General features: G+C 48.1%; 5 protein-coding genes across 5 annotated transcripts; 2 read left to right on the forward strand and 3 right to left on the reverse strand.

The window, feature by feature from the left end:
- Window positions 1-73: 73 nt before the first annotated feature.
- N7537_001060 (ABC transporter ATP-binding protein) lies at window positions 74-4378 on the reverse strand (the record flags this gene model as incomplete). Its single annotated transcript, XM_056892118.1, has 5 exons — window positions 74-960; window positions 1010-1132; window positions 1186-3121; window positions 3201-3864; window positions 3921-4378. 5 exons carry the CDS (start codon window positions 4376-4378, stop codon window positions 74-76), a joined length of 4068 nt encoding a protein of 1355 aa, XP_056757113.1.
- A 787-nt stretch (window positions 4379-5165) lies between these two features.
- Window positions 5166-5807, reverse strand: N7537_001061 (polysaccharide biosynthesis domain-containing protein; the record flags this gene model as incomplete). The annotated part of the gene is made up of 4 exons (XM_056892119.1): window positions 5166-5223; window positions 5280-5598; window positions 5675-5699; window positions 5763-5807. The coding sequence occupies 4 exons, from the start codon at window positions 5805-5807 to the stop codon at window positions 5166-5168; spliced, it is 447 nt and encodes a 148-aa protein (XP_056757114.1).
- Window positions 5808-6246: 439 nt separating this feature from the next.
- On the reverse strand, window positions 6247-8004 carry N7537_001062 (synembryn; the record flags this gene model as incomplete). The annotated part of the gene is made up of 7 exons (XM_056892120.1): window positions 6247-6346; window positions 6399-7240; window positions 7292-7411; window positions 7467-7625; window positions 7693-7769; window positions 7834-7908; window positions 7977-8004. The coding sequence occupies 7 exons, from the start codon at window positions 8002-8004 to the stop codon at window positions 6247-6249; spliced, it is 1401 nt and encodes a 466-aa protein (XP_056757115.1).
- Window positions 8005-8745: 741 nt separating this feature from the next.
- Window positions 8746-13929, forward strand: N7537_001063 (uncharacterized protein; the record flags this gene model as incomplete). The annotated part of the gene is made up of 1 exon (XM_056892121.1): window positions 8746-13929. One exon carries the CDS (start codon window positions 8746-8748, stop codon window positions 13927-13929), a length of 5184 nt encoding a protein of 1727 aa, XP_056757116.1.
- A 589-nt stretch (window positions 13930-14518) lies between these two features.
- On the forward strand, window positions 14519-15584 carry N7537_001064 (uncharacterized protein; the record flags this gene model as incomplete). The annotated part of the gene is made up of 3 exons (XM_056892122.1): window positions 14519-14878; window positions 14930-15278; window positions 15322-15584. The coding sequence occupies 3 exons, from the start codon at window positions 14519-14521 to the stop codon at window positions 15582-15584; spliced, it is 972 nt and encodes a 323-aa protein (XP_056757117.1).
- Window positions 15585-17395: the final 1811 nt, after the last annotated feature.

The raw sequence follows: 17395 nt of genomic DNA on the forward strand, positions 1-17395 counted from the left end.
TAAGTACAGGAACCAGAAAATCATCGAAAATGTACATCTCAGGACTAATGACCAAAGGGGTCTTAGAAACAATCTAACCACCAACTTCCTCAGGGTCACTGATCAAGGCGTTCAACTTGCCACCTTCCATTTTCGCCAGAGCCTGGTACGGTCCATCCTCTACAACAGCTCCCTGGTCCAGAACAACGACATGATTCGCAATCTCGATCATTTCCTTCGAGTGCGTGATAATGATGACAGTAAGCCCCCGACGCACGGCCACCAACTGCTGCACTGTCTGCCGCACAATCTCCGCACCCACTGGATCCAAGCTGGATGTGGCTTCATCGAGAATCAAGATTTGAGGTTGACGCAAAAGAGCCCGTGCAATGACCACACGCTGTTTCTGGCCACCGGAAAGACCAACCCCACCATCTCCGATCACAGTGTTGTATCCCTGAGGGAGAGAAGAGATGAAATCATCAATCCCTGCTCCTTGGGCGGCGGCGCGGACACTATGAGATGAAGCCAGAGGTGAATGTTGATGTAGCCCGTAGCTGATATTTTCATGAATGGTGCCGGGGAAAATAGTTGGTTGTTGCGATACGATAGAGATCTGTGAGCGGAGAGTAGGAACATGCAGCCGAAGGATGTCTGCACCGCCGAGTGTCACTGTGGGTTGTCCAGTTTGGGAGGCCGGAGCTTCGTAGAGGGATAATAGCAGCGACGCGATTGTGGATTTTCCAGACCCTGATCGTCCTACGAGCGCCGTGCAGGAGTTGGGTGGGATGGAAATCGAGACATTCTTCAAAACCATTGTGTTTGGCCGAGAGGGATATCGGAAATTCAGGTTGGTGAGCTTGATTGGGGTGGGCTTTGAAACGGTCAAACTGCCGAGGTGCTCGTGGGATCCATCTTGTGGGAGGTTTGCAAGACGAATAAGCTGCGTCGCTATCTCGCGGGAGGTGTTGATCTGAGGAACTATCAAGGGGTTAGTAGGGTATTTCGAAGTGGTTCAGGGCCTACTAACTCCATGAGAGAATCTGAGCAGCGTATCCTATGCTGAAAAGTAGCATCGAGAATACCATCATCACATCGTTCACATTGAACTCGCGAGATGCTGCGAGCACCGATCCATAATAGAATATCAAAGCTGTTCAAAGGAGTCAGAACAATAGCAACCAAGTAGAGAATTAGCATGCTTACCGCTAGAAAATATGACTGTCGATTCTACCATACCGAAAAGTATGCCAGTATACATGGCACGCTTCAACCCCAGCAGCAAGCAGCGCGCGATCGCATTAGCTTGTTTACGATGGAAGTGACCTTCCAACGTCAATGTTCTCACGGTACGGATCTCTGAAAAGGTCTCGGTAAAGACATCGGCGGCGATATTGTTCGCATCATTGCATCGTCTTTCCCATAACCCATTTGTTCCCTCAAAGCCTCGAGTGATAACATAAATGACAGGCCCACAGGAAAGAGCAACAAGTGTCAACTTCCAGCAAACAATCAAACTCCAGATAATTGCCATGACGGTGATTGATGCAGCAACAACCACAAAACCAGCGAATCGACCTAGTAGGTTCCGCATGTCTTCTCCATTCTGATCGAGAGACGATATGAGTCTGAGAGATCCGTTACCATCTTTCTCAAACCAGGCCCGTGGTTGATTGAGAATGCGTTCAAAGGCATTTCTTCTAAAAGAATCCAGCCAAGCCTCGCCGCAGAGTTCTAGGAAGTAATGCATGAAAAAGGACGCAAGGCCATCGCCGAAAGACACCCCTAGTACAGCAAGTGACCATGTCATTGTCAGATGTCCACTGTTGGTTCCAGCATAGAAGGTTCCAAACAGCTGCGACAGACAATATGAGAATATCGGAGTTGCACTTGCATGGGCTAGTGCTGCGGCGAATCCCAGGAAGAGGATGATTCGCTGTCTCATCGTTAAAGTCGACAGAATGGTGCCCATAATTTGAGAGAGTGGAGTCATTCTTTCCTTCGGTATGTGCTGCTCTTTTGATTTCTTGCGGCGGCCATGAGATCTTCGACTGCGCTTCGTTTCCGATTGATCTGTCGCGGTGTATTCATTGGGCCGTGGATCCGAGTTCAAGCCCTGGTCATTAATGTGAACCATTTCGACTTCTTCTGTGGGAATAGTTATTTCTTTCAAGTCCCGTTGGGGACTACATCCTTCTGCCATGAACGAAAAACGTTGGCTCCAATCTTGCACGGTGGAATCCCCATTCCCGACCACATATTCCGAATTCCTTCTCGTCGTCAAGTCTAGCGAGCCAGAGCGAAAGCTCGGGGGAATGTGGCCTTGAGCCCAGGATGTCCTGGACCGATGATGTCCGAAGAAATCTGTTGGAGGTCTTAAGGTGTCATAGCTCTCCGATGATGAGCTCTCCCACGGAATGTCCCTCTTGTTCTGGGTGTTGGTCTCCAGACGACCATTGCCTTTGGTATGGAAATACTTTTCGCTCCCCGGACTTACCTCGACGGCATACCTGTAACCGGAGTTCACAATAGAACCCTGTTCGAGGATGTAAAGGAAATCCTGTTCCATGATTTGTGACATATCGTGGGTGATGATGATGGTTGTCTTTCCTTTCCGCCACTCGCGGATTGCTTTCATCACTGCGACTCGGTTGGTGTGATCAAGAGCACTGCTGGGTTCATCCAGGATTAGGATTGGCGTGTCACGTAATTTCGCTCTGGCAATTGCAACTCGCTGCCTTTGGCCGCCGCTCAAAAAGTTTCCACCCGGTCCAACGCAAGTGTCAATTCCTTTGGGAAGACCGTCGATTGTGTTCTCAAGCATGGCCAACTCGATGGGATCTTTGACATCTTCCTTAGTGATGGTTTCATGGTCCTGGCGACCGAAGGCGATGTTTGTAAGCACAGACTCATTGAAGAGAACACTCTTTTGCTCTAAAAGAGTAATGTTGTTGCGGATCCAGTTGGTGTCGAGTTCTTGCATTGGGTTATGGTCAATCAGTATTTCGCCTGAGGTTGGCAAGTAGAACCGCATCAGCAGTTGGCTGAGTGTACTTTTACCAGAGCCGCTTTTCCCTATAACAAACGTCGTTTCTCCAGCAGGGAAGAAAAAGCTCGACGGTTTGAGCACACATTGGTCAGGCTGATTAGGATATGAAAATGACACCTTCATGAATGTTCATTAGTGTCCGGATAAAACCCAGGGGATGATTTAAACCCACGTTTTTGACCTCGATATCACCTTCACAGTGTTCCGGATACCGCGTTCCCTTCACCTCGTTCACAATTTTGTCTTCTCTCCGGCTTTGTATTATCGATCTCAAGGCGGCACCAGCAACCTTTCCTTTTTCCATCACGATCACCTGGGGCAAGACCTGCTCGATAGATTGAGCTGCGGTCAGACAGGCCCAGAAAGTTCTGAGCACTTCTCCGGATGTGAGTTCCCCGGCACGTGCAAGCGAACTGCCATACCAGAAACCCTGAACAAACATCCCGAACATCATCCAGCGGATGATAGCAATTTGCAGAGAATTGTGTCGAGCTTGTCGAAGGTAGTGTGTAGCAGATCTCTCAATGCGTTCAGCAAAGTTCCGATGCTCGAAGGCTTGCCCATTGAGGCATTTGACAGTGTCAATATTGGTGATAGCATTGTTGGCAACTTTGGAAGCCTCGGTGAGCTCAGCCTGCTGGGCTGTAATGCTAAATTTCATTTTGGAGGAAAGGAATCCGATAATTGCTGAGAATATGGGAATTCCTGCAAGAGTTACCAGAGAGAGGCTCCATGATGTGTAGAAGCCCAGCCCTAGTGAAGCCAGTGAACGGCATGAGTATTGCAGCACAAGTCCGAGTGGCTGTGATGTCGCCATCTGCATTTCATGGATATGCCTGGAAACAATGGGATGTTAGATATTAGATTTTAGCGAGTATAGTGGCAAACTCACGCTTGAATCCCCGACAACAAAGCCCCGGAGCCCTCGCTTTTGGCCTCAAACCATTCAACGTCGCGATTTAGCAACTCTAGAAACACTTGGCTGCGAATAACGGAGGCCTGCATTTCCCCAAATGCAACAAACAAAGCATAGTATGCACCGTTCAGGAACCAACCAGCCACTCCCAGTCCAATCATTCCAAAGCAATTCGTGATTACTTGGCTATGAAGCCCTTGGGAATCAGTGTGATCAGCACCGAAAGAGGTAAACGAGTCGAACACATTGCCAAGAAAGATTGCAAGTGCCGGCGTGACAAGACTAGCAACTAGGGCGAAGATAGACCCGAATATGAGAGTTGGCAGGTGTCTTCTAGTCGTGAATCCGAAGAGCGATTTCCATCCCGGACTGCTCTCGGGAATATTTTCTTTGTCGATGTCATTCCGGTCGGAAGCCTTGCGTTTGGGCAACATTTTAGCGAAAGGCTCGAACGTCACATTGAAGGCCCAATATGACTTGTGGAGATTTTTCTTGCCGCGCTATAGTAGCATAGGAGTAAGGCAAGATGGAAGAGGATACAGATCGGCATGAAATAGTCATGACGGACCATTTGGATGTGGTTTCACAAATATAATCGATAGAGGAAGAACAATACTAAGAAATTTCCCAATAGAGTAACATTGAAGAGGGGGGAACAAAGACACCCATGCTCTGGCATTGTTGCGAGGCACGTGGGATGAATGTATCATTCATCGGTTTCAACCTTGAGACAGCATTCACAGCCTTCACTATCGATGGCGGATTTCTAACAGGCGAAGAAACCTAGGGTTAGAGGGTGGACTTAATGTTTGATGCGCGATGGCCACAATCACCTGTAATGAGAGCCCTAGCAAATCGGCCCAGAGAGACAACCCTGAGATAACGTTTATGAAGATGAAGAAAAAGACCAATAGAAAGACCAATGAAAATGACATTTTATTCAGGGTATATTTCGGACGCAATATCGAAAGACTGCATTTGAGTCGCGATTGGTGGTCCGATGCTAAATCAGAACCACATATTTATGGGGCATGACCACACTTCTATCGTAACAATCAATCTCAAGCCATGATACTGCGAGGTCTTGCAATCAGTATCACAGCCTCGAGGCCATTCATCATCTGCGCCACAAGGAAACGGGCAAATGCCGTGGGCCAGATCAGCCCGGATGTGGAACTGTCCTCGATTTCAAAAACAGCAGCATTCAGACACGATTTGTAATCAAGAGCTGGCCTTCTGGGCCTTCTCGTAAATCCAATCGTTCAGACCGGCGCGGTTTCTAGAGGACTCCGTCAGTTTCCATGCGTGACTCAGCCAGCTCCAACCGGCACTTACCTAGCGATCTCAACAGCGTAGAACTGCATGCGCACACCGAAAATGGTGGTATCCTGGTCATACTCGGCATCTGCACGGGTACGGATCATGGTGCCGAAGTTGAAGTCCTCGATCTTGTTCCACTTCATCATCCAGACGCGCCACTTCTCCTTGCCAGCCTTGCTCTTCATCTCATCCTCAACGAGGGTTCCGGTGGGATCGAAATCGGGGAATGCCTCCTTGAATGAGTCGTAGATAGCGTCGTCCTGCTTGGTCAAACGAAGCTGCGAGCCCTTGACCTTCTCCAAAATAGCCCAGTATGTCATGAGGTGTTCAACCGCTGCAATGTGACAGCATGTCAATATTATGACCTTGCCCGAAGGTGCGAATGGTATGTAAATCGATGCGTGACTGACCTTTGACGGCGAACTGCTTCTCCATCTGTTGCAATTGTCAGCGATCAAAGTACTTCGGTCTTTAAACTGTATGGACGCGGGGCCGTACATCCTCCAGATTCTCCGCCTCCTCGGGGTTGAATGGCTTCGACATTTTGACGGTTGTGTGTAAAGTAAATGCTTTGAAATAGGAACACAAGAAAGCAGTGATAATGACAAGTGGGGAGGAAATCAAGTGGGAGTGTTCGTGCCCCGCGCATAATTTTTTTGACGGGCGGAAAAGCACCCTCCGCCTTGCATAACGTCATTCCGCCTGCAGTCCACAGGTATAAATCGTTTCAGCGTTATGTTCAGCTCAACTATATTTAATTCTCTGTTATATCCAGGTAGATGCATAGTTACCTTTTTAATTTATTGAACCGAGCTAAAATCTCCCATATACATCTTGAATTGACGCCAGCATCGCTACAGAGCTATTGTAGGGTATAGTTGTAAACCGTGCATGCAGTGAATCAAGTGTAAAAGCCATGCTTCCAGATGAGAGCTCAAAAGCCGATATTATGATATTGAAAAATGAGAGCAAAAGTTAATGCTCAGTCACTATCAGTATCATCCGGCAGTTCTTCAAATCTTCCCTCGTGGAGAGCCTGAGTCACGGGGTTCTCGACATTGAGGAGACCATTTGCTTTGGCCCTATGATATTTATTAGCAAGAGCACTATATAGTTCGCTTATAATGCACATACCTCTCAAATAACACGAAGAGTCTCTCTGCTTCGCGCTCTTTCTCCTCCATGGTCATAGGCGGACCGGAGTCCTGTGGCTCAGCGGCCCACCGTTGACCAGTGATTGGATTGCGTGCGGTTTCAGGGCTGTCTTCGGCTGAATATGCTTCACTTGCACTCTGTGGCATCTCAATGCCGCGCGCTGCCAGGAAGCCAGCAGCGAAGCCGTAGCCAATGTTCTTAGTGAGTTTCTCGGCATCCTTATCTGATAGAACGAACATCAGCTCGGAAATTGTAACCTTCAGATTGGCGAAGTGGCTTGTCGAGAGCTTTAGAAGTTTTGAAGGGAGTGTTTCAGACTGTCCAATTGGCAAGCTTCGGTCAGTGTCCTCGGGCAGGAGAAGCAATTGCATACGCTTGCGGGGACCATCGAGTGCCACTTCGTGAATAGCGATAAGTGAATAAAGCAACGGGATTGCTGCAGCCTCTAGCTCCTTAGGGCTATATATGGATATGGCCTGATCCAAGATGCTGATCAACTTATCAACGTTGCAATTGTTGTCGAATGTCGGAAAAAGGGGGCTGGTCTCGAAAACCTTGCCTTTCTTTTCCTCCAAGTCAAGGATAGACAATGTATTGAGCAAGCCACCAACTAACCCATCTAGGGGCTTTGATGGGATATCAATGCGACATATAATCTTCAAAATATGAGGGATGGAAGGGGAGAACTCGGTAGCAAGATCTGGAAATATCTTGGAGATATTGTATATCAACTTGAGTGTATCAGACAATGCGAGTTCGTCCATTTGTGACAATGGTTTTCTCCCTGACTTGGGGAACTGCTTCGCATGACGGCTCAATTGCTATACTGGTCAGCACAGCACATCAATTTTCGAGTGTGACAATCAGCTCACGTAGTTGACATTCTCCCCCAATGTGTGGTTCTTGATCAAATCCGCAAAGTCCAGGGTGGTGTTATAGGTTGCGTAGAACAATATCCGACTTGTAACCATCTCGTCCTCTGAGTCTTCGGTCTATTAAATATCAGTCTCAGCTTTGATACTGATATTTGATCTGCTGCGGACGTACCTTAAGCTTTTCTGCTAGCTTTCCACTGTAACCTGTGTCCACAAAAGCCTGGCGCATTTTGGGGTCAAGCAATAGCGCATTTGCAACACATCGCAATGCCGCTCGACGTACGTCAGGGGTCTCCCCCTCAACGCCATACCGCACCAAGGTATTAATGCCCTATAAATGATTAGAACCAATTGTGATTTTGATTCTCGACGGGCAGCTTCATCCGTTGTGCTCATACATTCTGTGAATAGATTGGTTCTGCGTTGGTAGGATTTGTGCCGTGTTGTCGGAGCTGGAGGAGGGTTTGGACTCGGTCTAGTAGTTGATTGGATCAGCATTAGGCGTGTACATAGTATCAGGGCAATTGCATCCGACTTACCTGCTGTTGAGAGATTGTTCTCTTGTAGGTCCCTCTCAAGAGACTTTAGAAGCTGTGTCACTTGTTGTAGCTTCGCTGTATGCGCAATATCGAGTAAGTCAACCTGATTGCCGGGGTGAAGCTTCTCAATCTCCACAACGTACCTGTTCCTTGAATCTGGAGAAACGCCATGCTGATCTGAGCTCGGACTGACTCGAGTGTTCTGAGTAGGGGGGTGATGTAGGACTGTGTCACTTTCACTGATGTGGTGCGGTGAAGTAGATTCTCCTGCACACAGTATAAGAGTAAGATCGCATTAGCTTGAGTAGATAGCTATTGACGAGAGAACAAAAAAAGGGGAGAGAGCCACGCGGGGGAAGTTAGACGCAAATCGTCATAAATTATTTGGCGACCCCCACTTGAGCTTCTCCTAAGAACTTCTTCTCCAGACATTTATATTTATATATAAAAGTTATTAGTACTTAATTATAAGGAAAACTCTACCCTACACTATCCAGTCTAGATCTTTTGTATAACGTGAACTTCTGAGCTCCACTGTTTGCTGGAAGAATGCGACATGAACATATTGAAATCTCAGACGTTTAATGTCGAATACTCCACGTTGATTATGATCGATTGTTGATTGTTTCCTGCTACATGCCTATATACCGAAATACCCAATGATTATTGAAGCGATAATCAATTGCATGAAAAGTCCGCGTATTGATGCCTCGTCGCCTCAGGCGGTGACACTTTACGCGCATCGCGGCGCGTCGGAACTCGAACTTAGTTTTCTCGGCTGGATGTGGCTTCTTGATTCTTCAGCTTTAGTCTAAAACAGATCATGGACAGGGTCTGAACACCGTCTCATTCAGCAATGATCCTTGACTATTGCTTCTTTTCCTTTTCCACACTTCTTGTCTGATCCAAATCATGGTGGAGATCCTCTCTGCTCGTCCGCCTACACCCCCAAGGACAGCTTCGCGCATCGTGATTGAAAACACTGAGTCACCACTAGCAGTTCAAACACCTAAGGTGTCATCTTTTTCCGCGCTGGAATCGGCGGAAGCCGGCCCATCCAGCCGCAGTTCGAAGAAAGTGAATTTCTCGCCATGGCCCAAGTACATCAAACCACCAACCTTTGCTAGTGCTATGAAATCGGCCCCCGACTTCAAGACTACCTCTCCGTCCCCGAATTCCAAGCCTACGAAGTCGATCCTGAAAGCAACCCAGTCACCGATTCCCGTTTGGTCACCTAATGTCGATGCATTCACCACCGAATCGCTTGCCATGCTGCTCGAATCGGTCATCCAACAACTGGCAGGCGAGTCAATGAGCTCCCGACTCGATGCCTACATGCAATTCTATGGCGCACTACGAACGTACGATGGGCTACCGGCGGGTCAGAAGATCACCGAAAAGCTGAATCTCATCACCGAGTTTATTCAGCGAGATGTGAATCTGGACCTTGCGAACGTCTCCCCTATCGACACAAACCTTGCCAGCCAAGCTCTGAAACTGTCAGCTGCATTTGTTTGGCATCCGCAAATTTCGACACAGCTTTCGGAGGAATTCAAAATTTTTCTGGTCGACCACTCCATCACTTGTCTCTATGAGGCCAAGGCCCCGAAATCTGTTTTGACGCACTACATGTCCATATTGTCTACCCAAACCTTTGGCCCCAAGATTATGACCGGTGCTCGTGTGGCCCGTCTTTTGACGGTACTACAAGAAGTAACCAAGAATATCAGTGGCAACGCAATTGTTTCCCATCGATTGAACATTTACCAGCGGTTGTTGGGCCAAGCCAAGACTGCTTTCATCTCCCAAGCAAACCTATGGATCGAACATTTGATATTCGGGCTGCTTCATCATCTGAAGGATACCAGGTCAAAAGCGATCGCACTTGGCTTCCAGGTGGCCACAGAAGCCGGTCCCAATCCTACACTGTCAAAAAACATCCAGGATCTCTTCGACCGACCATTAGAGCACGGCCGAAAGCTTGTATCAGAGGTTCGTGAGCGCATGACTCGAATGATGGCGACGGTGGATAGCGGTGAGCATGTTCCTCAAATTTGGAGCGTCATTATCCTTCTTCTCCGGAACAAAAGATGGAATCTGGAGAAATGGGATCATTTTAAGGAATGGGTTCTCGTGGCCCAAAAATGCTTCAATTGCAGCGAACCAGCGATCAAAACGCAGGCTATCATTGGTTGGAATCGATTTGTCTCTGCTATCAGCCCCAACGAATCGACACCCCGAGCGATCCTCCATATGCTGGGCAAACCGGTACTTTCTCAATTTGACCGCAAGAAGACCGACAAATCAGGATCACCGCCTACTCCAGTTTCTCTGACCAGCTACTATAATCTGCTATACTACACTTTCCGCCCTTCAGTTTCTTATCAGCACCTAGACATTATATGGGAGGAATACGTGGTAACGCCGTCCTTGGGGATCTTCTCATCAGTCCCGGTTCTCAGCGACTGTCTTTCACGCATATTGACGAACCTGTTATGGAGTACGCAGGCTAAGCTATGGACAGAGAATCGAATCAATGACACCACCAAAATGGAAGCAGAGGAGCTTCCTGCTGCTGACAGCAGATGGGTTCGATCAAGAATTACCTCAATTCTGAAGGTTTTTGAGCATATATTCAAAGCCTCAGTTTGGATTGATGACGCAGTTGGCCAATCTCATGTGGCATTGGCCTGGAACAGTCTTTCCAGTGCGTTATCGCTTGCATCTAGCAAAGAGATTACCCCTTCGGGGGAATCGATGCAAGCTGTTGCTAGCGTTTGGGGTCTACTGCACCGCCTTTGGATTGCAGGGCCGCCCTCGTTGAATGCCGACAGCACAGATGTTTTCTTTGAAAGATTCAGATTCTTGTCTACAACGATGATTGTTTCTATTGGGGGCATTCCATTTACCGAAAAGCTTCTTTTGAGAAACGCGGATGAAACCGACAACATTTCCAAACATTCACATCCGAATACGACACAAGAAAGTGCTATTCTTCATCTCCTTCGAATAATCAGCAGTACTGCAGGGACAATAGTGCCGAGCAAATCTTATACACACCTTGTTTTAGGTAATATTGACGCCGCATGCAACGGGAGATTCTCCCGAGGATCTCGCCTAGAACTTCTCCAACAATGTGCAGAATTAAGCACTGCAAGTACCAGTGCTGTTCCTCGTGCGGCTCAACTGTCGGAGGTTATTTGGGAGGCCACTGCCCAGGCGGCCGCAGGTGCTTTGCAGTCGTTCCCTATGGAGTCCGCTCGTGATCGCGACGGCTCTGTATCCCGTGACCATGAAAATGTCATCAAGATTCTCTCGTTTGGACTTTCATTTCCATCGGCCTTTCACGAGTGGTCTCATTTGCTCGAAATTTTTGTTCGCGTCGTTCGAACAGAGAAAGGAAACCAAGCGGTTGCCACTATGATTGTGGAACCTATGGCCGAACGCCTCATGAATCTTTCTGCTGGAGATACCTACCTACCCTCAACTTCATTGCTTAGTAATTCCTTATCCATCCCTTTCATGCAAGGAACCGGGCTAGGGATTGACCGCAGTGGCATCCAGGCAGCTGGTCATGCCATCTTTCCTCATAAACTCCTCGCATCAATTGCCCAGACATTACGTGGTGCATACGACAATTTCAACGCATCACAACCCACTGGTCTTGCGGACTTCATAGAGGTATTGACTTCTTTTCTTGGGACCTGTGTTCCGCAATTTCAAAGCCAAATTCTTCAAAGTCTCCAGTCATCACTTGGTCTTTGGTTGAAGGATGAATCTCACAAAATCCATGTTGACCGCGGTGTTGACAGCAGAATCCTAACGGCGTGCCGTGCGCTCTCGTCAGCTACCATCAATATTCTGCAAACATCAATTTCTCATGACCTACCTTCTTTGAAAGACTTTGAGCCTATTCTTTGCGCCGGGTTGGAGTCTTCGCACATGTCAACAGCCAAGAGATATGTCGAACTTTGGAGCTTGACCTTTGGCTCACAGTCTTTTGTCACCCCAACCAGCATTTTGCAAGCTGTACAAACTGCCGAGTCCAGGGCCCAGACCGCAACCTTGCCTCCGCAAGACGGTGATCAGGATACCGAGATGTTATCTCCACCTCCTCCGCAAGACAAAATGAATCAATCATTGCATCAGCCGTCTCAGGACAATCAGCTTTCGTCCCCTGTCATACGAACTGAAGACTCCTCCGTGGTCCTCAAGCCAACCGAACAGTTCTGTGACCCACAGTTGCCGAGTAACCCTCAGAAGCCCATGGATGCGCAAATGGTTGATGGCATCTCACTATCTCACAAGCGCAAAAGCCATCACGAAATATTTTCGATGATTGAATCGATTCAATCTTCGTCACCAGCCAGTACTCCACGGAAATTGGGCTTCGATACTCCTCGCCATGTACGCAAACTACATGGAGAATCACTGAGCAGACTTCCTCTAACACCCACTCTCGCCCCTACTGAGAATGAAGACGGATTCATCGGCTCGTCTCCTACGCCTGGGACCAGAGACCCGACACCTGCCATGAACTCCGACGCACTCACATCAAGCCACCTGCCTGCGGATTTGGGTGGAGACCCTCCATCATCTCCCCCTGAGATGCAATCTCGGAGCCCAAGCCCTCGCAAGGGTCGCTCGAAAAGCGCGCGGCGAAGGGCTGCAAAAGCAAGGAAGGCTCTTGTTGCTACATCCAGCAAGCAGTCAACAGTCAACAGCCCGGCTACTTCCCGTCTTGCGACAGAAAACATAGATACACCTATGAGCGATGCCCGTAACCATGATAATGAAAACGCCGACGCTACATCTCGAGCAAACGGAGTGACTCCTAGTCGGCGGCTTCGATCTGCCCTGGGTAAAGACTCAGACATAGCAGAGCTTTCTCCGGTGCCACCGGTTGACACCGATAAAACACCCGTCCAACAACCTTCTCGCAGGAGTAAACCAAACTCGAGCTCCAAGAAGAAACGGAGGCAAACTCAGTCTAAGCCTGCGGACGATCAACCCCAGCAAGCCATGGACATGCCTCCTGATATCCTTCTGGATAGTTTCATGGACTCGAGTGAAGAGACAGAGACACAAATCGCATCACAGCTCGGACAGGACTTGGAACTAGCAGTGGATATAGACGATAGGGATGATCTAGAGCGAGCAAACCTTCCTGATGAGCCATCCACGAAGAAGAGAAAGCGAGATCAAGAGGAGTCGCCTTCATCTGTGAGAACCGACAGGCGCCGGTCCACGCGGCTGTCCACAGTTAAAGATGTGGCCAGCACCGAGTCACTGCAACCTGATTCTTCACACTCGCACCATGCCATTTCTCGGCCTGTCTATCCCGCTAAATCATTGTCGCCAACTGCTACTCGCCGATCCACCCGCAGTTCACAACGAAAAGATAGTGATAACCCTCCTGCAGACTCGGTTGCACAGGAATCAACACAGGAATCAACACAAGATATTGAGACCCCGCGGCCCTCTAAAAAGACTCGCAAATCCATTCGTCTTGACGATCAGTCTGTTTCTACCGCCATCGATAGCACTCCCCAAAGCGTTCCTCGAGATACCCGCTCCCGCAAAACGCGATCTCAGCAACACGCATTTGAGGTGTCTCAGCCTCAATCTTCAAGCATTCCATCCGAGGAACACGGCGATACTGACCAGTTGCCACCTCATGTCGACCTGGACACGGTCCCTGAGAGCCTCATTACAGAAGATCAAGCGAGGCACAACACCTCTCTTGTTTCTACCGAAGAGGCAACTGCTACTCAAGTCTCCGAAGTGGAGCAGACCATTGAGCCTGCGGTAAAACCAGACATCGAAATGGACATCGACATGAATGCAGTACAGCAGCCCGGTGGAATAGTCGAGCAAACTACAAGTGTTGCCACCACAGGTACCCAAACCCAAGAATCACCCCCCGAACCCAAGCCCGACATCAGCGAAGGCATCACCCAGTCTTTGAAGAACTTCTTGGGTGAAATGAAAATGACGAATTTGTCCCCGAGCGCTTTCCGTGAGGTGGATGATCTTCTCTTCAAACTCCGTTGCGAGGCACAAAATGCATCAACGCGACACAATACTTCAGCATAGCGAAAGGCGTTTACAGCGAAACCTGTTGGATAGGATTTTTTTATATTGGACCCCGTCTCATCATTATTCCCCACCTGCATCCTATATGTCTTCATAACTTGAAGCACAGCGCCTATTTTATTGCTTGGAATGCTTGGTCCCAAATCCTTTTTTTTTTGTACGTTACGTTTTCCGCGCTCAGGGGTTTCTGCGAGTATAATATGATCTAAACATTGAACATTATGATATTCAAGAATTAAAACGCCAGATATAGCAGAAAGAAGATGATATGGGAGTCTAGTTCAATATCTCAGTACCATACGTTTCCCCTCGACCATCTGCTGTCGCCACCATTATCACCAGATTCCATATTAGCCAGTTGGAGCTTGACCCGAAAGTGTTCAGGTACGGTTTACTTGACTGTCATGATGACGCAGGCTGCCACTCCTTCCTAAATAGTGTACCAAACCAGGAGGAAGTCGCGATCAGTTTGGCAGCGCATTTCATCTAACTTTCGCGATTATATGTACATATTGGCTCGACTGTACTTTTCCAAACAATGGCCACCCCCGGCACTCAGTATATGATGTAAACCGGCCTGGCAGCCGGCATGTCAGGCACACAGGGGGTGCACTCCCCGCACTCCAAGCCGGTAGACCCCCATCTCAGCGACCCGGTCAACGTGCTTCCACCCGACCTAACACCCGACTCAAAAAGCCGAATCGCACTGCGTGGTGTGGGTAGTAAAGACGTACTCATTCCCTACCTGAGTATCGGCGCATGGTCATGGGCCGACAAAGCAACCTTCAACTACAACCCAACACGAGACCTACCGCGCATTCACGCAGCATGGGCCAAGCTCAAGTCTGTTGGGCTGACCTTCGTGGATACAGCGCAGTCCTACGGCGACGGCGAGAGCGAGCGGATATGTGGAACCCTGTTCCGGGACATGCCTTGCGACTCTTTCGTGGTGTAGACAAAGTGGCTATCAACACCAGACATGACCAATACACTCATGCAGGCTGGCGAGCCCAAGGCTAAACTTAAAGATTCCCTCCTCCGTCTTAACCTGGACTACGTCGACATCTATCTCGTACATGGGCCTATTCATCCTAGCAAGATATCCACGGTCGCTAATGGCATGCCCGACTGTGTGGAATCTGAGATGATGCGCGCGGTTGGGGTGGCTAATTACGATACAACGGAGATGATCAAGATAGCCGATGAGCTGGCCAAGCACGACGTCCCGCTCTCTGTCTGCCAGTGCGAGTACTCAGTCGTCCGCCGCTCGCCTGAAGTCAGCGGCATGATACGAGAATGCAGAAAGCGGAGTATCTGCTTCCAGGGGTTTTCCTCGCTGGCCGAGGGCCGTCTTTCTGGCAAATATCCACGCTTCATTGAGCCCAAACGCAGGCGGCAGTTATCCCATGCATATACTGGAACCTACTATCAATGTCTTGAAGAGTATTGCCGAGGGGCAGCATGTGCCTGTTCCTGCTGTTGCACTGAACTATTCTATCAACAAGGGTGTTCTGCCACTGGTTGGCGTGCGCGATGCTAGTCAAGCGGAGCAGGATATGCTGGCGTTTGGATGGCGGCTGACGGAAGATGAGATGGAACAGATTGGAGAAGTCAGTCTAGAGGGTAGTAGGTCCCCCTTTATGCAGCATGGGTAGGTAATGAATAGATAGGTGATAGAAGTCTACAGTGTCAACGGCGGGCGTGTCTGTGAATTGCCCTTTCGAGTTAGGATATAAACTCTCTTCAATGCTTTCAACATGAAAGACACGACTTCGCTGCTTGTCCTCCTCTCTCTCACTTTTTCCATTCTTCCTCCCTCTCTATCTTGCACTCATCGCTGCGTCCAGCATTGTGTAACATACTGGATTGATCATGCTATGCTAGCCTCGGATGAGCGAGGTATCTACTTTTTGCACCGATATCATAGCTAGGCCGCAAAAACTCAGGTGTTAGGCAAAAAATGCGCCATAAGCTCGACTTTTAGTCTATACCATCAAATTACTACTTTAGGTTATGGAGTTTGGTACTCGAATTTGACATAGGTTAGGCTTGATATGAGCCCATAGATAAGATGTAGCTCATCAAGATACCGAAGAACTAAGTCCAGAGCGACATTCAAGGTAGAGATCACTTATTTGTGCGAGGGCCTCCTTAATGCCACGAAATTATCCTCATCTAGCGCATTCTTTTGCTGCCATGCTAAGAAAGCATCATAGTTCTTGAATTGGTGCTGTATATAGAAATCAGGGAATGCGTGATCCAATGTGTCGGTCCATACGTGTGTATAGGCATCTGTGCTGGCGGAGCACATTATGTTCTGAGCCAGCAACCATACAATATGCCGTGGATGACGACTTGATGTGTGGTTGCGAGTGAACCTGGAATTGGAATATGTTGCGTTCATTACATGGTGGAAGTTTTGTATCAATGGTGGAATATAACTTATTCTGGATTTTCTGTGTATTCAACACGTTACGATCTTCTGTGCTCTTCTTCTATTGCATACATGAGATGCTCATGTTCGTTGAATCCTTACACGTATTACAACCCAGTAACAGAGGCATCGTAAATAATTTCCTCGTGGTATAACGTTATATTTGGTGGACCACAAATTTTTATTTTCAAATGTTAGGTCCCGTCTATACACTTTGCTCAGCACGCGATATTTATCCAAGAATCGGTATATGTGCAAAATTTATGCGTAGGTCTGGAGTCTAAAGCGTAGAATACATAACAAAGCCTGCTACTCGTCAAATACTATTGAATAGAATGGAATCACTGGTTTATTTGACAAATTTGGAAGACACTGTGTCATATGTCGGTTCCTATAACCCGAGTTAGCAGAGCTTTATACGAGACATTAGAAGGTAATATGCAGCCACATCAGATAGCATATTGACTTCAAGCGTGAAGATGAACAGAGACCATGTTTAAGTAGATATCTTCTGTAGCAATGAAACTGAAATGAACTAGTATTCCAAGGTTATACACCTGACATTTTTCGTAGCTTACCAATCTCCAGAATCATTGCGTCCAGTCAGCACACGGTTTCAAATTTTAGTCTTGTCAGCAGCCAATTTAAAGGGGGCGTTCCTTTATCTCTTAGAAAGTTACAAGTCCCTCTCCTTCGACCCCTTAAACTGCGCACATAAAATTTTCGAAAATCCAGTCTTTATATTCAAAATCTTCAGACAAATACATCCCTCAAATATCTTCTCAGATTCATCCCAAGGATGACATCCGCACCCCATTTCCGGTACTCAACAGGCGAAATTGCGACTTCCGAGGCCGCCAAGTCGTTTTCATGGGAAGCGCCTGTCTCAGTGGATCGTTTCTGGGACAGCTTCAGTTACTGCATTGCCCGGAACTTCTTAGGCAACTTTTCAGATTCTTAACTGGAGCAGCTAGCCTTGGATCCAGCGGGAATAGACCCTGATAGCACCGCAGATCAGTAGACGAAGCTTCA

Source organism: Penicillium hordei (genome assembly GCF_028827395.1).
Source record: "Penicillium hordei strain IBT 12815 chromosome Unknown utg000001l_segment0_segment0, whole genome shotgun sequence".
Classification (NCBI taxonomy): domain Eukaryota; kingdom Fungi; phylum Ascomycota; class Eurotiomycetes; order Eurotiales; family Aspergillaceae; genus Penicillium; species Penicillium hordei.